The 22,295-nt window shown below is 39.8% G+C and overlaps 3 protein-coding genes across 3 annotated transcripts in view; 2 read left to right on the top strand and 1 right to left on the bottom strand.

Annotated features, from left to right (window-relative positions):
* LOC141905650 (gamma-aminobutyric acid receptor subunit alpha-2-like) overlaps positions 1-5,569 on the top strand; it is a 33,027-nt gene extending 27,458 nt beyond the window's left edge. The window contains exons 5-10 of the mRNA XM_074794613.1: positions 780-1,000; positions 1,975-2,057; positions 3,627-3,767; positions 4,000-4,164; positions 4,724-4,938; positions 5,248-5,569. Coding sequence (XP_074650714.1) covers positions 780-1,000; positions 1,975-2,057; positions 3,627-3,767; positions 4,000-4,164; positions 4,724-4,938; positions 5,248-5,562 — 1,140 coding nt within the window. The 3' untranslated portion in view covers positions 5,563-5,569. The remainder of the gene's footprint in view (positions 1-779; positions 1,001-1,974; positions 2,058-3,626; positions 3,768-3,999; positions 4,165-4,723; positions 4,939-5,247) is intronic.
* A 6,075-nt stretch (positions 5,570-11,644) lies between these two features.
* LOC141905649 (uncharacterized) lies at positions 11,645-13,338 on the top strand. The gene is made up of 2 exons (XM_074794612.1): positions 11,645-11,739; positions 11,948-13,338. Exon 2 carries the CDS (start codon positions 11,962-11,964, stop codon positions 13,303-13,305), a length of 1,344 nt encoding a protein of 447 aa, XP_074650713.1. The 5' UTR covers positions 11,645-11,739; positions 11,948-11,961; the 3' UTR covers positions 13,306-13,338.
* A 1,970-nt stretch (positions 13,339-15,308) lies between these two features.
* On the bottom strand, positions 15,309-18,872 carry LOC141905651 (uncharacterized). The gene is made up of 2 exons (XM_074794614.1): positions 18,440-18,872; positions 15,309-17,589 (listed from the first exon to the last, which is right to left on the bottom strand). The coding sequence occupies exon 2, from the start codon at positions 17,151-17,153 to the stop codon at positions 16,236-16,238; it is 918 nt and encodes a 305-aa protein (XP_074650715.1). The 5' UTR covers positions 17,154-17,589; positions 18,440-18,872; the 3' UTR covers positions 15,309-16,235.
* Positions 18,873-22,295: the final 3,423 nt, after the last annotated feature.

Below are 22,295 nucleotides of genomic sequence, written 5' to 3'. Positions count from 1 at the left end.
CCCCGGTGTTAAGACAACTGGGAATAAAAACTGTCACCGGAAATGAAACACGGGTATCAAAATCAAACACTTTAATGCACCTGTCATAACCCTAAATCGTCTTTATGGTGTTGGTTCAAGGATAATTTGTTCCTCCAGTTTTTCAAAGGCGGCAGTTCGGTTTCCAGTCATTCGAATTTTCATCCGGAAAATTGACGGGTAAATGAGTGCCCGCTGAGTGCGAATGGCGTTCGACTAAAATGCTAATCGGGAATCATAAGAGTATATGAAGAACGAAACAGAGGGGATTCATTTAAAATTAAAAATCTAATTTTCATTGAAATCGTACATTATTGGACGTCATAACAAAATAGGTACGGAAGAAAATGTAACAAAATCATGGGGCTACACGGAGAGACTTAAACAGTCTATCTTAGCCCTATCACCCTGAAGCATCCGCACCACATTCATCACCACTCACACATCTTGCACACATTTGACGAATGGAAATAGAAAATGTTTACATCTTACACATTTTATCATTATACATTAGCATAGGTCTATATAGAATAAATCTACAAAATTGTTTAATGATTCAATGTAAATACGCCTGAAGGCAGTTTCGCTTTGCTGCAATAATCCAATTGTTTCTGGGAGAGTATTCCATTATAGGGGATTTTCTCTAGAATAATGTACTATTTACGCTTACTGCAATTGTTAGAACATCGACTACAGGGGCCTTCGTTTAACACTGAATCGAAGCCTTTTTTCTACGACCGACGATTTGTTTTTACTTGCAGATGTATTCAATGGATTGTTATTTCCGTCAAATGTGGACGGATACCAGACTTAAGTTCGAAGGACCGCTTCCTAAGCTGCAACTGAACGTGAAAATGCTCGAGAAAATCTGGAAGCCGGATACATATATACTGAACGGCAAGGGCTCGTACCTACACAGGATCACAGGGCCTAATATACTTCTTAGACTCACCAGAGATGGAGACATTTTATACTCAATGAGGTCAGTGCGGCATAATCATGGATTGTGTACATATGCATTTACAAATACGATTTACAATTGAATTTGCAAATAACCAACGATTGTATTTCAAACGGGGCTGACCGCGTAATATTCGTTAGGTACAATCTTGAAATAGCTGACAAACCATGACTAAATCAATTTTCATTTTGGCCAACCGTGCCAAAACATGGATTGATGAAAAAATTCGGCTTTTTTCATCGCTTTGGCGTTTGATGTCTTAAAATCCTCATCATATGCATTTCAGCAATTTAGCAGCAGTTTTGGGCCGTCATAAACCATAAACACTGACCATCGTTAACACTATTCGTGCTATTTCCCAAAAATGATTGACAAGACTAATTGCTACATTAACAATCTTATCTCAACTTATATAGATACACCCATCAGATAAGGGGACACTATACTACGGTACTCAATAAAATAGGACATCTCTGACGTACCATGCATTTAGTCCTCCTAGGCACGGTATTCCTGAAGAACCCTTTTTTCCCTGGTCGATACTTCGTCCCGAGTGCTTAGCGATATCAGCTTTTCTCGTGTCAGTTCACTTTTGTCGATCGTCATTTTTAAAACGGAATTCTCTCCATTATTTCCGTCGTGTCGTCGCTTTTACGTAGTATTAATACGTCAGTTCGTCGATAAACTCTTTAGCAAATTGCAATATTGAGCTCCATTTAGTAGATTGTTACATCTTTTATCATTTCGCCATCCTCCTCGATTGTCAACAAGATAAACGACGCTTCTGTGTGCGTCGACGATTTAGCAGATAATAATCGGTTTATTGCCTAATAAATGGAGCCATTGAAATTGATTTCTATATACGAGTTCTGAAGAGGAAATTTTGAAAATGTTAAACGTCGTTCCGAATGATGGAGGAAACAACTGTATTCAGTTTTATACAGCCAGCGGTACTCAGGTCCAGTAATACGAAATTAACTTTTATCTGCTTTCAGATTGACAATCAAAGCTACCTGTCCTATGCACTTAGAAAAATTTCCAATGGATATGCAAAATTGTCCCTTCCAAATTGGCAGTTGTAAGTATATGTTTGTGGGGAGACTAGGAGAATCACAATGATTAAAACCCGATGCACCAGTTCCATAGTTTATTAGGGTTTTGTCCGTTTGGCAGAAAACCCAATTTTTATCCTTGTGACTATAAATTTTTTGGATTTATGTTATGTTTTGAAAAAAATGTCCTATCGATTTCGACTACGCACCGTGCCTGTTACCGACGCTCATGAAAAAATACACTAAAATCCTGACACCGATTCGATAGCACAAACCAACCACCGACTGGTCATCGACATCGTTCTCTGAATTGCACGTGGAATAAAAGGGTATTAATTATGAAAATGCGCCATCATCGTCTGCGAATACGTATGCGAGCATTGCACCCATCGGCGATATTATGACGGATTTCTCGACATGTCACAGCCGAATTAAATCCTAATGATTTGAACGAGCGGTGCACTTTACGGTAAATGATCAAGTTCGTCGATCGCACGATTGGGGACGGCAACGCTGTGATTTTATCTACGGCGAAAGCTCTTCGGGGGGAGAAACCATTTAATACATAACAGTCCGTAAATACTTTGTACGTATATTATGAGATAATCACATATATCTGGCAGGCGGCATCCGACACTCGATATATCATGATTATACCAAATGCTAGCGGTCATTTAGACATAAAAAAGAGAAAATGAGACGTTCTTCGTCAGCCGGTCATTATTCCGCAGAGGGAACCTAGAGAGCGTGATTAGGCAATTTTCCCAGATGACACACTTATATATAGGTGCTGCGTGGGCCGGATGCATGAAAATAGGGGTAAAAAGGCACTGCATAAAAACGCGAGGAATGTGAAAACTGGAATACGAAACGGAAACCGTGGAAATAGATATTTCCAGAAACCGTCTGAGTACGTTTCACGCGAGAGAAATGCCAAAATTTGGCAAAGGCATTGTCTAATATCTCTTGTCAAAACCTGGAAAATATATAATACTACAATATCACATGATAGTTCCTGCGGGCGTAAGTTGAAGTGCAGTTGATGTACGTAAGTTTATCGAAGACATAAGATTTATTTTTTGGACACTAGTCGACATGTTATATTCGAATCACGTGATTTGGCCTGTGATTTTCCTAATTCTAGGCTGTTTGACTCGGTCAATGATTTTGAATTTCTTAACGTTTTTGTTGTTTTGTGGTTATTTACCAAACGAATCAGATGACACTTAGTTCGAATCGAAAGGTGTCATGTAGAATGAGAAACAGCTAGTCAATCAGATGGCATGATTAACGAGTCAGTTTGGCAGCCAAAATCAGTTTATTTCAACAAAATGCTCCAATCGAAATATGCAATGGAAAGCGTTCGACACCAATTTGACATTACATGCCTCGTGATCGAACGAGCAATTACAAAGATATAATATTGACTTCCACAGTTTGGTATTCTTTCGTCGTGGATTTGTTCAAGAGAATGTTACTTCGATTTCGATCGAAATAGGAAAAAAGCTGGGGACTGATTAACCACCGACTAACTCGCTTTGTTAGCTCGGGGATCGTGAATGTTGGAATTAATTATTTCTTTTCTTTTTTTAAAGATGGATACAGTACTCGAGACGTTTCTTATAGATGGGTATTCGGTCCGGAAGAATCGATCAAAATCAGCCCGGACATGAAATTATCACAGTTTGATCTCATAGGTCACCCGGCTGGCAACGAAACCTTTACTTTGAAATCTGGTAAAACGCTATAGATATGCATATACATTACTCTTTCCACTGGTCTCTATTGCGCTCAGAGTATTTAGAAACTGTTTCTATTAATGAAACGATGTTAAACAGAAAATTATAATCGATTAACATTCTTTTAGTAGCCGGGTTATAGCGAGAAAATACTGCGAATAATCTACAAACTGCCAAAATTTCGAAAACTTTCAGTCACTGATAATTCTTTCTTTTCGTGTTTTGCTAGGTACGTTCCAGGCAACATACTCGTCCCTGCATATAACGTTCACGTTACAACGCCACATGGGATTCTTCCTCATACAGGTCTACTTCCCGTGTAGTCTACTGGTGGTGCTTTCATGGGTGGCTTTTTGGATAAACCGAGAGGCGACCGCGGATAGAATTGCCTTAGGTAATAGGCCTCTAAACACATATTGATCTTCAGTTCAGTGGTTTACTCAGGTCACTCTTAGATTTGTTGATAAACTATCGAGCTATTTTTCACCGGTGTCATCATTGACTGTGAAAATGACAGTGAACTATGATTGCTTCCATCATTGAGTAGCTGCTTGTGCTTGGTGGTCAGAGGACGCATTGTTATGTCTGATCTACGGGAAATCATCTCAACTTGAGATGATTGCTCGTAGGTCTGATCAACTGGGGGTAAAGGAGTCTGCAGTTCCAAGTAACTACTCCCCTATACCTCTGTGCAGTGATGTCACGTTAACTTAAAAGAGGTCGTGGTCTACCAAGAGAATGTTTCCTCGCCACTGACGTTCCACTTTTAATAATATGTTCAAGCTTTCTGTTTTCGACTTCTACACACGTGAATATCGAAAACGCTTTATTTCCGAAAATATGCATTGCTAGTAATTTAGAATTATAGATATCAATGCGTTGCCAACAAAAGATGACGTAAATTGCCTCTAACCGTAAACTTTACAAATTTAAGAATGTCTTTTTTTCTAAAGGTGTGATGACTGTACTGACAATGGCTTTTCTTGGAATCGACAACCGGACAAGTCTGCCCAAGGTGTCTTATTCCACAGCGCTGGACTGGTATTTAGCGACGTGCTTCGCATTTGTTTTAGCCACAATTATACAATTCGCTGGAGTGCATTATTTCACTAAACACGGCAGCGGTGAGCTGCATTTGATGTTGCTGGACCCCGAAGACGAAGAAGAGGTGTGTAAACATCGTAATTTCGTTACTACCAATCAGCCCTCACGTTTCGTTGAGTAAATACACATTTCCGAAAACACGACACGCGCTCCACTCTCCTTAATGATCCAAGCAAAATGCCAACCGCGTATAAATGTCAGACACGGTTTCTGGAAAATAAGTTCTCGAATTGTTGATTTGAAGTGATTGTGGATGAGACGCACACGCTCCCCATTAGTTCGTTAGGGGTTGTTAAACTGGCCTCTGGCGCATTGTTGCCAGTTTTTTCCCACTCGGAAAATAATTACATGGTTTTTTCTTTACGAATTGCAGGACGAGCCAATTAGTTACTACAATCAATACCACACGCGAGACGGCGAGACTAGTGGAAACGGACAGAAGCTGAACGGCGACGCACCTGTAGCCATTGCCTACGATACGACCGACTACAACTTCAACGAGAACTGTTTTACCCGGTTTTTCAACTGTCTGACCGGCAGTGCAAAATACAGGGACATGAAAATGCGCAATAGTAAAAAAGGTGTCAACAGCGTCAGCAAAATAGACAAACTAGCCAGACTCATGTTCCCGTTAGCATTTTTTCTATTCAATCTGTTCTATTGGGTTCTCTACCTGAAGATATTATGATCATTTAAGCGGTACTTATGTATGATTTATTTCCGGGCTTTGGTGGTGTTTGCGGTATAGTTTTTTTTTTCTGCGACAGTGATTTGATTTGTAAATGTTAGATGTAAACGTATGCACCATACGACTGATACAGGATTTTCTTCATATCAATATTGTGTTGTCATTTTCGATGATTTTATCGTTTTTATTTTTATCGATATTTTTTCGAAAATTTGAAAATGTTGCATTCATCTTCTTCCAACCCTGTGCTAGTCGATCGAGTGTATATGATTATCTATTTTTGGTTCTGTAACACATGATGCTGTGGTGATTTTAGTTTTTCTAATAAATTTCGAAAAAAAATCTCGTTGCCAGAATCTTGCCCGAGGTAGATTCGGCCGATGTATATATAAGTAGTCAGTTGGAAATGTTTTGCTGTAAACAATTAAAACGGTGTGTTTAGGCCCATCGTGCATAACATTAGCGGTCATAATGCATTGGACGTAGGCCCTCGTAGGTCGGGGGACTAGCATACCAATACCGGGGCCAGTTGCACAGAGTCGAGACTTTTTGACTTAGGTCACGACTGTGCAACTGGGACCCTAACATGATCCTAATGCTAATCCTAATCTGTATCGTTCTTTGGAATTATCATTAGCATTGAAACAACGTGTCTTGTTTTGTTGATTGACTGTCTTTCATTATTATTAGGTTATAACTTAAGTGGTTTCTCTATGACATCTGAAGCAGCCACGGCTATAGGTCATCGGCGATATGAATAACCTGTAATGGCTGGCCTAAATGATCCCAAACCCAGGATCATCAAAATGATGTTGCTGAATCGGCAAAGTTGAAATCTATTCTATCAAAAATAGCATCTAAATTTGATACAATTACGGTGATTGTGCCTCGCATGTGACAGAATCTGCCTTCCAAATCGTAGTAGAGTTTTTTGAATTTGAATGCTTTAGTTAATGTAGGGAACAGCTCCGATGAAGGGAATCATTTTCAATCTAATCTGACTGCAGACTCAAAGACTTCTTATGTATCATTTGAATATGGCATCGACTGTAACCTGTTTCACATGCACTATAATTGTTAGAATCTGGAAAGAAAGATATTTTGGCCCAGTCCCCAGTCCATGAAATGTCTGAAACGAACTCTCGAAACTCCTAATATGGCTTGGTCCGTGTTATATCTAACGCAGAAAGAAATCCGCCATACTTTGCCTATATCAGTCGCCCTTTTTATCTTCACATCTGTATCTTCCATGATTGAAAAGTAAACTTGATTTGTGGAATCAAATTTCAATCATACTATACTGAACCATTCGACTGCTCGGTCGGAGTAGATGGGTGATATCCAACCCGTAGAAAAACTTCGAGGTATCTTCAAAATGCCTGTAATGTCCGTTATGTTATCTGAATAACCAGTTCGACAGTGTGGGTTAAAATTCTTTCTCTGACACAACTGAGGACTGCTCTTGTTTACCGGTGTTCTATAATTGTACGCATTCTTAGTACTTAATTGAAGGTTGGTAATTCCTATACCTTCAGTTTTAAGGCATATGACGATTCGTTTTTTGATCCGGGAAATACTTTATGGTCGTATTCAAATCAATCAAACAGTGAGACCATCTCTGTGATATAGACGGGCACCAAAGTACAAAAAGTAGTCTAGAAATTAACTTCCGTTCAACAGAGATACCATATAACCAAGTGGTACCATTCGAAAGCTTTGTATCTTGGCTTCAGGGAATCGATATCCGCTTTCGTGGAACCTGGTGGAACAATTTCCATGGAAACGAATATCGATTTCGTGAAGCCAAGGTTCAAAACTTTCACATTTTGTCCATACGGTATCTGTATTGAACGGAAGTGCCAAAAAAGTTAGTTCTTGGTGCCCGTCTAGTTGGTTGGTTTTGTATTACTTTATCCGTTGTTTTGTGTTGCCTTAAATGAACGAGAAAATTAATATGACATGTGATTTCTTCTTTTTTTTTATGCCGGCGGTTTGTTAAGGAGAGATCGAAAATGAAATATGTTTCTAATCTGAATGCGCTATCAAGTGATTGTAATATAAAACTACCGGACTCATTTTCTCTAGGTTTGTTCGGTGAAATTTCGACTCTGGGCAAGAGAGATTTGAAATGAAAACATTTCAATTCTTAAGTCGACTTTACGACTGTGGCACCGGCTTCGGGATTCAATTCCGCAGTTGTGAGTTTGCCTCCATAGTCAATTTTCTGTCAACGAGTCCCGAGTACTTTATTAGCACAATCACATTGAGTAGTAACCGTCTCTGGAACCAGTGCCTTGACAAATTCGTCTTCGTAACCAGTGATAAGTCGAACGGGTGTACATAGACTGATAATCTAGGAAATATACCTTACGGGAATATTATAGTCTGTTATTGTTTGATCGGGTGAAGAGTTTAGACAAAAATCGAGCTATTCGAAATGTATAGTTTATTACGTGTATAATTCAATATGATTAACAATAGAAAATGAGACACGGAATCCCGTGTAACGTACATGCATACGTTTTATATGATGACCTATGAAAAGACGTGTAAAAAGATTTTACCAATCATTATAAATATATTATGAAAAATAAATCTTGATAAACAAAAAATCGACGCTGGTTGTCGATTAAGTGTTTCATTTAGTCGTTTGTTTGGATTTTAGTATCAACTGCGTGTAGAGGTCACGAATGAACCCCATCGGTCATGAAATGATTAGTCTGTATAACCGTGAAAAGCCAGGTTCAATTTGTTATGCAATAGAGACAGCGAAGATTGCTTTAAATACGATTAGACTAAATAGATGTAATGTAAATTGTTCTTCCAATACTTCTGTAACCACAGTTTCAAAGTTCAGAGCTTAAAACGGAATTTCCCTACTCCATGGACCCTCGACCCACTGGACAAACTGACCATACTCTTTTTACAAATAATGAACAAGCACACTACTGTACTCAGCATATCTTTACGTAGAAAGTGCGCAGTTGTGCCTACAATAGCAGAAACAGGTTTTCGTCTGGCGGTTCCGGTTTACCGATAATCTGTTGATAAAAACTACGACGTAAACGTTCGTATCCAGGAATCCGGCGGCCGCAGTTCGGTCCGTCTCTTTGACAACATACGCATAAAACTAAACACGAAAGCAGCGTAATTGACACCGACGAGAGAGCGATACTAGCGACCTCTAACGCCGACCAACCTGGCTTGAACTCGTCGGCTTCATCTCTGACGTCATCTGACGGCGTTTCCTTAATATCCGGTCGAGCTGCGCCCATAAGAGGACTCCCATTGGAGTCTTCGCGGACATCGTTCTCCAATTTCTTAAATAATCGCTTAAGAGTCGAAGCTTTTTCGTGATAAACCGTTTTGGAGAGTTTTGACGCGAGTTCAGTGTGACCTAATTGTTGTAATCGCTGCGCGAGTACGTGGAATGTTTCGTTTTTCGCAATTCCTTCGTCCCATTGTTTGAGCAAATCGAAGCACGGGACATCATGAATGGAGTGCCCGGTTAGATTTTTCGTTATTCTCCATGATTTAACGCGCAGTGCTTCTGCCAATTTTCGACATTCTTTTGGCGACAAATGATCGGATACCATTTGCAGTTCCCTGCTATTCATGTCCGTGGTTCCAGATACAAACCAGGCGATCGCTACCAGACTAAATATAAGCCCTTCAGCCCAGCAACTGTTCCATATTACCTTCATCATTTATAAATTGAGTCAGAATTTAAGGGTTGTCATATGCTTTCTAATCGGCCATGTTGATGCATATGCAAATTGCAACGACAAAACAGAAAACCGTGATCGAGATGATGAAAACAGCAATTGCGATGCCAACTGCAGGTGTCACAAATTCAACGGTTTTGTTCGTATGCCCATCACTTACAGTATAATTATTTAAATCATAAACTGCGTCAGCAAACTTCATGAATAATGCCATATCGTATTTCATCCCGTTTCTCCACGTGAACGATCAGGATTGTTGTTTCCCTTAGTGACATTACCAAACGACCAAACGCTACTGTGGCATTCGAGGATAGCGCTTTTATGGTGATTGATAAGTCTACAAGAAGGTTTAACTACGATTTTTGGTTTTAAATCTGCTGTAGGTAACTTCGTGTTTTCAATGAGACCAATGATTCAAACTTAACCACTTTAAGCTTCAGCAGCTCAAATTTGATAAATTTGGGTTGTTTTTGTTTCGAATGACGATCATAGTATGGAAAACTTACATAATTAGTCATACATAATTTCTTTTAAAAATAAGAAAAAAAATAAATTGGCTAAGACTTGAGCATCTGGAATGAGGTACCGCCCGCTAACCACCAGAAAGCATTTCTAGGTATAAAACAGCCATTTACGTAACCAGGGACTGGGGCAAAGGCAGATAGGCCTATATGCGATGATCGGACAAATTCGGCTACGGAACATCCACGATGACCACGTTAAGTCTTAGGGATAGATGGCGCCAGCGTACGGTCCTCAGTCCCTCGTCACGCAAATACAATTGCGACACCGTCCGATCGACTATTTCCCTCATTTTACGCAGTCGAAAGGCGTGATATTTCAATCAGGTTTGAACTTGAGCCACCAAAAATCCATATGGACTTGACCTTCTTCTTACGTACCTGGGACCTAAGAGTAATCTTTTGACAAATGATTACTCCAAGCTGGGACCTTATTCACAAACGCCACGCAACCCATTTCTCATCGCAAATCCTCCTGTAACTCCAAATTTGCGAATATCTCCGTATTCACTAAAATCCACGCAAATATTTTCCTCGCAAATTCATCAATTTTTCCCACAAATCTGCTTGAACTAAGGGGCACCCCTTAACTCTCATTTTCCACTTAAACGATACTTTCGTGGCATTTCAAAGTCAGATTACGTAAATGATTGATATTTTTCAAGGTACGGTTTTATAGACCGGTACCCAACTAACTTTTTCCAGGGCCCAACATGGGATTGATTGTTAGTTAAGACTCTATTCACCAATATATTTGCCCTATGGTGTGGGCAAACCTCATCGTTATATCACTTATACAAAATTATCTTATCAAGAAAAGACCTTTAAGAATGAATTAAATATTTATGTATTCTCAAATACCAAAATCATAAAATCGATCAAGAAAGGTACGTCCATTCCCCATTATGGATGATGAATATTTGAAATGTTATGTTAATTCAGATATGATGATTGTTCCTTTGGTGTTAAATCAAATCAAATAAAAAAAATTGTTTTCAATGAGGTCACCGCAAGAAGCTATGGAGGCGGTAAAAGAAGATATTGACGCAATATATCAATCTGCAATGAGGTTCTACAATTAGACTGGTTCCCTTTGCTTGTTAAATTGCGAATCACTTTTTGCGAGGAGTTTAGTGAATACCACGCAACGCAAACTGATTTTCGTCGCAAATGGTGCCGCAACGCAAACTTGCGTAACGTTAGTGAATAAGGACCCTGGTGTTTGATATTGATATCATTGATCATTGATTTACTTAAGAAAAAGTATGAGAACTTTTACAGGAGAAAATGTTCCTTCAATCTTATCACTTAATTTTTTTTAGAAACGCAGCGTGACAAAACTACTAACGAACCTAGCTATAGTTGCTCAAAAGTTTGTCAAAATTAACCTGTGAATGAAAAAAGTGAAGATCAAACCTGCATTGTTGCCACAAATTGCCAATTTTTTTAGTTGCACAGCCAAAAAGTGGTATTTAATCTTTAGATTGGTCTCAAGTTGTAGGATTGGCTACAGAAATAAAGTTGGTCAAAGACTGGGTCATAAATCTAAACCATATGCGAATGGCCCCAGGGTCCAGTTTCATGAAAAAGTTTAAGCTATTTTGGCCGGTTGTATCTTTTTGTCCTTCATACGGACGAATCGTAGAAACAACAGTTCTATATGAAACTTCCGCGTCGAACCATTTTGCCTTTCACTGTCGTCTCTATGTGCTCTCTGGCGGAATAAAGCAGTTACACTGATATCTATTCCCAGCAACTGTAGACTGCAAGATTAAACAGGGAACTATAAATAGGGGCCGTATGCAGTACCTCAGAACGCGATGGGTTACTATGAAAAGTATATGCAATAAGAAGTGCGTATGTTCTACGTACAGCAACAGAATGGGAGGTTTTACCACCAGAACCTAGTGATGTATACGTAACTTTGAGAAGTAAGTCGAAACAATTTAATCTTTCGGTGGAAGACATTCAGACGGCTATACAAGGTCGACTTTGTAAGGACCGGCCCTACAAGATGCATGCGATATTGATGTTCCGTTGTATAGAATAACCCGAACGTTTACATTCAATAATGGCATCAGCATATATCGGAAAAATATGAAACATCGATTCGGCATTGTCACTATAATCTTCTTGTAGGCAATTGAAGAGGAATGGATTGGGAGTACCTGCCATCGCTATTGCTCGAAGAGATTTTTTCTCTGTTGCCGATGAAAGATAGATACAGTTGTTCACTGGTATGCAAATCGTGGCAGGAGAGCGTGTTCTCGCGAAGTGTCTGGCGCACTATGATCATCACCGATCGGTCTTTTACCCGACGCAAGTTTACCATGTACAAGGGCTATTCACGAGAGCTCGAACACAAACGAATACAACGATGTCTCGGAAGAGTTGGACATTTGTTCAGCAGTATCGTTTTCACACCGATTTCAGATTTTTACAATCTGTACGAAATACTACACGTTCTAGTCGCGTTTCAGGAGTTTTTCGACGAATACCCGATGCCTTTGCTGGACGCGTTTCACTTCACGTTCTCGTGCGAAAGTCGCGGCCAATCGGGCACGTTCGTCTACGGAACCGGTGGTCAGATTTTCGCCGAGTTTAGGAAGTTTCTCGCGAACCTACGCGGCATTAAGTACCTCAAACTGAACCAGTTGTTGTTAGGCAACGCCGATGCGCAGGTGTTATTAGCAGACTTGACGAGGAATTGCGCCGATACTGTGGTCACGTTGGAAATGCTAAATTCTTCGCAGGATAACTGTCCTCAATTTCACGTACCCATGTTTCACGTGTTACAAACGTTGACCATAAGCCCGCACAATTTGAACGATGAAATAATCATCATGCTATCTCAAAACGGCCTGCCCGAGTTAGTCATCACGCAGGACCAATACACCCCGAAAACCCTTATTCCCGTCAGTCCAGAGGCTTGGTACGAAGCTCGAAAGATCTGCTCCCGTATGCGAGTCAAACTACAGGTAATCGGACAGTCACGCGAAGACATATTGCACCAAATCGGAGCCCCGGTCAACGCCGTCGTCTATGAAACCCCGTATACTCTTATTTCTGCGTCGTCGGTAATAACCACCGCTGATTTGTACGGCGACACTCTGCAGTTCTACGGCCATAAATGTCTGCCCAGAACTCATAACGGCCGCTCGTTTAACGAACGAGCCGACTCGTCGTTACTGTTACTCGTCAGAAGCTGTTCGAAATTGCAAACGCTCGTCGTAAGAGATCGCGTCTCGACGGCCACGGTGCTGCTCATCGCCAGGGAATGCCGGCAACTGCAGACGTTCTACGTGCGTTTGAACGCCGTCATCAAACGCATGGACTGGCCGAGAGAGCCGAACTGGTCGCCGGAATTTTACAACTGGTTGAAAACGAATTCGCGATCGTACGAACGCATGCAAGAGGAGGTATCGAAGATTTTTGGTGAAAACTGGCGCCCCCTTACGGACAAAGAGTTCGTAAAGCTGTGCGGACCCAGTAATTAGGTGACAAGTGGCGGTTTAGATAACATGTTATATTAAGCATCGTAATTGTATCTCTGTTACTCTCAAGTACTTTCTCTGTTTCAGCATATGGATCTGTATTGATGATGAATATTAGAACACCACTAGCTGAGCAGAAATTGCTGATTGTACATTATCAAATACTTTTGTACAGTAAAATCCTTCTGCATCAATTATCAATAGACCTAATCGTTTATAATGTTTGATATAGCGATTGGCGTTCAGCTAGCGATGTTCGTTGATGCATACTTTAATGGCCGTTGTGCGATGACCAATTACGATATGAAAATACGTTGCCAGAGGCGGGTTCAAATTAAATCTGTTTAAGTTTTGAAAAATAAAACTAACCCTATAATCTCTGTAGCGAATATAACTTAAACCAAAATCACGAGGAAGATAATCCATATATGTACGTATACGTATAAGTCCTTCCATATGTACATGTAAGGACTTATACGTCTATAATCATCCTAGCTTCTCAGGGTGTGATTGCCTCCAGCCAACACAAAACCCACAAACTCATTATTGGTCTGCTACATTGCCAAAGATTTCTTGGGTGGACGATTGCCGCTGAGCCTGTCTAAATGTCTTGCCAAGTGAAAAACAATGAATCAGATTGGCTTAATACATTGTGGCCGCTTAGCGGCAACATCTGCCCGAGAAATCTTGAGCTACAGACCTTCCAATGAAAGGTTTGCTATCAGGGTTTGTTTTGGCGTGAGCTTCGGCGGGAGGCAATCAAACCCTGGCAAAGCGATGGCGGTCTATAAAATGTGCGAGTTGCCTTTTATTTTGATAACAAAACGTACATGAAAACGGTCTAATGTTCCCCGTGAGTCGGGCATATAAGATTAATTAGCTCGTGGCTTTTTATGGCCATCCACACGCACGCGACGGGTAGAATATTTCCATGTACTTAATATGTTGTAATGTATAACAGCACTTCGTGGGAACTATTTCGACGGACGACATACTTGAGACGAAATATTCACACGGCCAATGAAAGCCATTTCACACCGCTTGAAATATATGGGCAATATCAGTCCCAGAATAAATTCGGAAAATCTTTTTATTCGATGTAAAATATTCTATAGCGAGTTATTATCTCGGAGTGAATGCGTTGAGTGAACGTTTAACTTCGAATGGAAATGTCCCCAGGAAGGACAGCAGGTAGTGGGAATTTCCGTCGATTAGAAATAAATAGGAATTGATTCTAGCGTATTATCGCGGAAAAAGAAATTCGAATGAAATTCGATCAAATTGAAAAAGTTGACGATCCTGTTCCGAAATATGATTATGTCAGACTTAATTCCGAAATATTTTTGTCTCATATCCCAGAACGCCTGCGTAAACCCCTGCTGGCAAAACATGATATATAATTCAAATTATGATATCGAATATAGAATTTTATCAGCGTGCCATAGGAAAATTATTTTTAATGCATATGACGTGAGGTTTTTTAGTAGTGACATTTCGACTCAATTATACGAGTCATTTTCAAAAGCCGTTTTCGGAAATGAAATATAATATCAAGTCGAAACGTCGTTACTCGCAGAGATTTACTTTCTAATTGTAGGTTTTCTGGAATTTGCATATTACGCGGACACGTGCTACCGATGTCGGGAACATCGAATATGTCTTATATTCCGGTCACATATTTTCGAGGTTTTTCTCATCACTGTGACTCAACCACGAACCGACAAAAGAGCACTGTTGACCATATGTGATTCGTAGTAAATTGGAGTGTTTGAATCTATAAAACGGGCTAATTTGAGCGTGTTTTGTGCGCTTATTTACCGGGCAAATATGAATTTTGTTTGTCGAGCTTATCGTCGAGAAAGCGACTGTCATTGCGTTCGATTCATCGCTAATTATAGACCACTTAAGCGCAAAATCCCGGCCACTTCACGCTTTGAATACCGTCCACACACGCCGAGCAAGAAAATTCCACTTTCTACGCGAAATGAAATGCTTTTGTCGAATAATTTGTTTATTAAATATATAGATTCGAGTACGTCGAAAATAGAAGTCTAACATATGAATTAAACGTCACATACATATATATACGCTCCATATACTTACGACTGAGCCATTGGTTAAAATGGAAAAATAGCGAGGCAAACATGATATATACATAATACGATAGCAACATAAGGTATTATTATGCAAAAATTGCTTAGTTATTATGTAGAATTAGTCATTATATACTCCAGAACTTTGAATCATTATTTGACATCATTTTTTGTTGAATAAATGTAGTTGAAACATGTAGTATCGCTCCGTAACAAAGTTTTCCCAATTTTATACATTCGCTTTATAAGAGACGTAAAATACCATTCAATTATACATACGCTCATCATTCATCGACCACCCCCCCCCCTTCATCATCGTCAATGAGTATTCTTGTGTTGTTTCCTGTTTGGAAAATGAACCATCTGAATAAATACTACAAAAATAAATCTCGACGCAGTTTGATTTTTTTTAAAGTATAATCGTCTGAATGAAAAAAAGAAAATTTCTTACTCGAAAACCAATACGTCATGCAGTTTAACATTAAAATGAAGTCGTTCACTTCACCCGGCTAGCGAGGTAATTTTATGGTATTTTAGTTATTTGCGGTTCGGGGAAAGTGTCCCCAGCGTGAGCTCCTAGAGTTTTTTCGGTTAACGCTAATTACAGTTGAAATTCCAAGAAAAACGCAGTATGCCACAAACCCTTTGTTATAAGATTACTGAACTGATCGATGTTCTTTCGTTCAGAGCACGATTACTTTTCTTGCAACGCATCGTATTTTGGCCAAGTCGATTGGAAATTTTATCATATGTAAAAGTGATCCGTCAATTGCTTTCTAATACAGTATCGCAGATCATTCGAACAAACATGCTGCCCGTTGGTCGTTTTTCGTCGCCATTTTATTTATTCCTCATGAATTTAAATTCATCTCCCCAGTGATTCGCCCACGATTTATAATACATAACCGGGGTGATGTCTCTTTTCAAGGGCCTCGGAGACGTGACATGGTAGCCCTTCTCTTTTTTCACGGCATCCAGTATGTCCATGGCATTCTGGAAGCGGTAGGTTACTACGAGTTGCTTTCGAGCCGGTTCGGTGTTCGCTCTCTGGACCATGTGAGGTACGATCTGCCCGGTGCGACCAGTTTCGGTAATTTCGGACTCTTTCTCGATTTCGCGGACGCTTTCGTTGTCCAGAATATCTACGGTAACTACTTTCATGTTTTTGGTCGGAGGAGTTTTCGTGCGCGGGAGAAAGAGCGCGTTTTCGGGGTAGTATTGTTTCAAATAACCGACCAATAGGTCTTCGTAGCCTTTCATCATGGCGTACTGTGCTTCGGCGGACAAAGTAGCGCTAAATCGCGGCATTCGGGGCAATTCTCGAATGGGACCGAACGGGTCGTTTTCATACGGATCCCTTTTCCCGAATCCGAGCTGGCGTTTGAAGCTCATCATGTGCATCACTTTTTTGGAGAATGACGCGAAATTCGGAACGCTCGTTTTCGCTTTGACGGTTGCTTGGGAGCGCGAAGTTTCGATCATCGATATTTTACGAGTCGCGAGACTGGCCCTCGAGTCCGATCGGGACGGTTGTCGGCGTGATTCTTGATCGCTCGAATCGTCGCATACGGAGCTTCGACCGCTGCGGAACGACGCCGATGTCCCCATGCTGGAGCGAGAGTCAGAGCGGAGGCGTCGTGATTGGCTACTAGGCGGATACACGAATTCACGGTCGCTCGTCGGGGTATTGACGGGCGGCGTGATGACGTCATTTCCGTTCCGCAAAACGGGGAGTTTTTGCAACGGTTGGCGTTTCATTTTGACAACCCGATACCCGTCGTTTTTAAGTGAGCAAAATCGATACCTGTATTAATATACCTGTATAGCCTTTCGTCTTATCACCCGGACATTAACTGCGTCCTAATCATCTAAAATCTATGCAGATTTGGCTATACTCCGCCTAGATACGCACTAGATTAGCTTCGGTATCCTAGATATCACAGGTAGCACGTCGTTTCATCTGCCGTATAAGCCGCATCGAGTTAGTTTTTACTGTCGCCATGCCAATTGTGACATGTCATCCATTATGTACGTTTCGCTTTATTTTAAACGACTTCCTTCCTCAATCGCGGTAAAGCGAAATAGAAACACAGAAAGCGAGCTCGCCGCCGCCGACACACGGCGATCAAATAAGGCAACGGTAGCCGACTGATTTTTCTATTTCACTCGATCTGTGAAGTAGTAGTGAGGTTATCTGAAATACAAATATTTGTTATCAATTAATGCGATTTTATATCGATAGCGTCGCGTATATAAAGTTAACGTTTGTGTTGACATTCCAAAATGATTGATCATTTCGTAGGCCACTTTTCAGTACGTCAAAAAACAACATATCCGAATACCAAGCCCTCACGATCCTATAGCGCTGGGAAATAAGGTTATCGATAACGCGGATAGAAATATCAGATTTCGTCGATATCCCATCAACTATTAATTTGTGTATTCATGCAGGATCTCCGATTATCGGACACGGTAGATTATAGTAAATATGGCACTGTTTCTATGATACACGGTTATTCTCGCTAATGTGATAGCGCATTTTTCCGGTAGTTACCCTAGTAGTAGTCAGATCCCTGCGCGATACATTATATAAACCGAGCAAACAAAAGCTTTGTTTACTGCCGCCTGGAAACGGCAGCGATAGACTTTATGCCCAGATGTTCTTTCCGAACGAACGCAAATATCGTTGTCTAGTTTACCGCGCATATTGTAAAATTAACCATCATGATATACGAATTATGTATTATAAACTACTGACGCAAAATTAATCAGTTGATTGTGGATCATTCAGTAATACTTCGATTTCAATTTCATCTCCGTATAATCGTTTGATGACTCAGATGATTACTCAAATGATTACTCCAAAGATTCATAGAATGATCCGGTTTTTGTTTCTCAACTCAATTGAATAAAAGCGATAAAGCGGTTGAGCGATAAACCTATTGAAAACTCTTCCCCGATTTGAAAATAAAGTTGGGTTTATACTCTAAAAGTGATGAAAACTTAATCTAAGAAATTCAAAGGCACCCCGCTATTAAGCTTACCGTTTGTTTTGCGAATATACGTTTCAGTAAAAACTCCTCTCGTTATGCACATTCACCGCCTGCAGGTCTCCGCGCGATTGTGACCGTACGCGCACGGTCTGAATGCCCGGTCGGCTGTCTAAAATGATAGGAAGGTTTGTTCGCTCGATAAAGCGAAAAGCAAACGAAAAACGAGTAAAAGTGTCGACGACGTCCTTCTCTCACGAATTGTCATTTCGTTATTCATTCGAAAACCGTTAAAATCCTGGTTCGATAAAATACCGTCTGCGTTATTTATATGCTTGTACATGTATTTTCTATGAATCTTTTGAATCGGTGTTTTGGTTCCTTTTTTTGTGGATTATAATGCGGAATCCCACGGATTGTCTTGCGGCGATTGTCGTATGCTGCGAGGACGGAGTGACTGCCGCACTGTATGAGCGGTTAACGTTATAAATTTTCCCGCCGTCTGTTTATTCGCTCCGTCTCCACGGTTACTAGGTCGGTATGAAATTCATAGCGACGTTCGCTAGATAATCGCCGATATATATATAGCAAACATTTTTAAAAATGTCTCTATTTAACGAACATGAATTAATCATTTCTTTAAAAAACTTTGCAGATGATTGGTGCATAATGATTAGTTTCGTGATGTCACTGATCGTACTGGCAGTAAGATAGAAAATCTCATAGTGGAAATTTACGAAATAAGATTTTGAATTATCTATAAACTGCAACGTTTCGACTGATTTGCCTTTTATTCATTATCAGGTATTTGCGCGGTGCCGGGCTTCGAATGGGGTTAGGCTCTATATTCCCTAAAGTCATTTACTAAAATATGTCGCCTCAAACTTATGAAAAAAAAACAAACTTGAATGTTCATCGACGCCTTGGAGAAATAGGGAGATTAAAATGAAGTGTGTCGTGCATGCCCATATCGATAATCAATAAAGATTACTTTATATGATATAGTGCATGTGGAAATTGATTCAATTGTGAAATGTGTTAGAAATACTGCCCAAATGTATACCTACGTACAAACCTAAACGTCACGTAGAATTTGTCTTATGTGCTCTCATTTCTTCCTAACTAAATATATTTGACAGACATAATTTGGTTTCATGATGTCTCTATTATTCACGTAATCCAGCCTTATGATCAACTTGTCCTGATCATTTCATGTGACTATATTTACTTGTCATGCGGCGATAAGTGGATAGGGCGTTTCGGAAATGATTTTTAGCCTCGATTGTTTGAATAAAACAGGATCTTAGTCTTAGCAATACGACGTGAAATATCGAGTTTGAAAGTCGAATTTGTCGGAATAGCGAGCGCTATCAAAAAAGTAACTTATGTATTATCTACAATCGTATAGAATATTGTGATTTCCTTTCCTATATTAGAAGAAGTAGTAGGACCCTACAATGGCAAATGAGGGTGTGACTAAAGGGTCACTAGTTTATTCGATCTTTTCTTTTTTTCAAATTTGGTTCCATATTATTTTCACGAAATAAAACTAGTCTCGCAATACGTCTCGGGGAAACAAGACCACGACTGTGTTTCACTTCCCAGCACCCGGCAAAAAAGGATCCCTGGGAACCGCATAATCCAACCGTTTCGGGGGATATCTCAGCCCTTGAGCTCAAACCACCAGGCCCAGGAAAGAGATGCTACCCAACTGTCCTGAAACATCCCTCAGATAAAATGAGGAAAACGTGGACGAAGACCAAAATGCCGCCTTGCACACTTGGTCTATAGAGCCTCCGAAGAACACAGTCCGAGGCGTGCTGTGGCTATCGAGGATTCACTTCTGGCAAGCGAGCGTCCACCAAGTGACGACTGTACGCAAAAAAAAACTATGCCGCACCTTCTAAGATTCGATTAAAACCTATTCCTGATATAATTCTAAATTCATTTAATAACAAATTTAAGACGAGTGTGACAGTTTGTCTAGACGCGTGATTGTCACTTGTCCTATCGTCGTGTACACCGTCCGGAATTCTTAGATTCAGTTAATACCTATTCTTAATTCCTCAAAATCGATTAAAATGACGAATTGAAGACGAAACTGACATGATCTACGTATGTCGAATGCTTAAAATCTAGATTCAGAAATTCGCTTGCTCTTTTTGTGTACGCTATCCGGACTTCTCACATTCGGTAAAAGCCTATTCATAATTTTTTTCAATTCATTTAATCAGGAATGAAAAAAAAATCTTGTCCCCTATTGCTGTGTAAATGATTTGAGTAAATGTCATTCAAAACTTAATGATTCCTCGCGTGAAAGAGTAAACAATTATCGACAACCGAGAGGTTGAAATTCATGGCTAACATTTTGGCATTGGGTAAGCAGGAAAGGTGACAATCGCGTCTACGTTTTTATCTTTCTGGGTTGGAATGTCTCTTACTAACAAAAAACAAACGACGATTTTTATTCATTCAAAAATCATTTAATCAAACAGGTAACTCTGATTTACAATTCTAAGAAAATCATTCGACAATAAATTATAGATGTGTATGTATATATATATATATATATCCATTTGTATAACAACATTCGGCTTAATATCGTTCAAAGCACCCGTAACCTTTTCAGAAGAACCAGATTTTATAGATGACATTCATTTGCATGCACCATAGATAAAAATTATATCGGTTAAGAAGACAATCAGGGCTAGACACAAAATATCACGTCTTGGTAACATTAGCACTGCGCCTAAAAATGACGCATGCCGGGTTTGGACTTCAATTATATGTGACTCCAGAATTCCATTGCTTTCACAGTTATTCTTACAAAATTCCGCAAAGTTTGCACATTTCAAAAGGTTAATTTGATTGAAGAAAATAAGGACGTAATGTGAGTCTCCTAGCAGCGTTGTTACGTATCTTTCCGCGCACAACAAAACTGCAGTCATAATGAATTAGATGATATCGATGATATTATGATATAAGCAAACGTGTATAAGATGGCTGCTTATAATAAGTCTATCAATCATTTAGGGATCCAGAGACACCATACCCACTTGCTAAGTGGTCTGAAATGCTCACTGCGACAATTTCAATATTCAATGCCCCCTGGCGAACATATACAGAAACCAATGATCTCATAACTCGTCACAATCGTAGAACATATCGTAAGCTACAACTTGACAATTGAACCTGGTAACAAAACATGCACAGACCCCAATATGAATGGAAATATGATGTAATTACAAATTCCAATGCTCCCTGGTGGACATATACAAAAATTAACGACCTTGAAAATCACTACAATTATAGAACATTAAAACTTTGCTATTGATTTTGATAACAAAATATGCATACTTACATAGATGGAAATATTTAACATATTTCAATATTCAACTCCCTTGGTGTTCTGCCAGTACAAACAGTTATCAGATATCAAGGCTATAAGTTAAAAGCTGTTGATAATTTCTTCGAAAACCCAGATATGACCGAGAACTGGTGAAACTAAGATAGCCACTGACTGCATTTGAATTGACTGATCCAAAAAACCAGTCTGTTCAAGTCTTTCCTTCCCAAAAGTATACCCCTCTCAAGTTTCGATCTAGTATGACAAAGCACAAAACGGCCATAGCATCTCCGAGGATAGGGCGTACGGAGATATGTGCATACACAATCCAAACTTCAAGACAATCTATAAAGCGACTTCTAATTTCCCATGAAAACATCGATACATTTTATGTGCGAAAGTGCTGATTTCGCAGTCCAACAAAGGCCACAAATCGGCCATCCTGATTCTAATCGAGCCATGCTTAGATGGCAGATGCGTCTAAAGAAGAGAAATACAAAGCTAATCCAAATATGAAGGCCGTACTAAGTGGGTTGAAAATCCCGAGAATATCTAGATCCTGTC

The sequence above is a fragment of the Tubulanus polymorphus genome, chromosome 5 (genome assembly GCF_964204645.1).
Source record: "Tubulanus polymorphus chromosome 5, tnTubPoly1.2, whole genome shotgun sequence".
Taxonomy (NCBI): domain Eukaryota; kingdom Metazoa; phylum Nemertea; class Palaeonemertea; order Tubulaniformes; family Tubulanidae; genus Tubulanus; species Tubulanus polymorphus.
The sequence above is the reverse complement of the archived record's forward strand: the minus strand, read 5'-3'. Positions and strand labels throughout refer to the sequence as shown.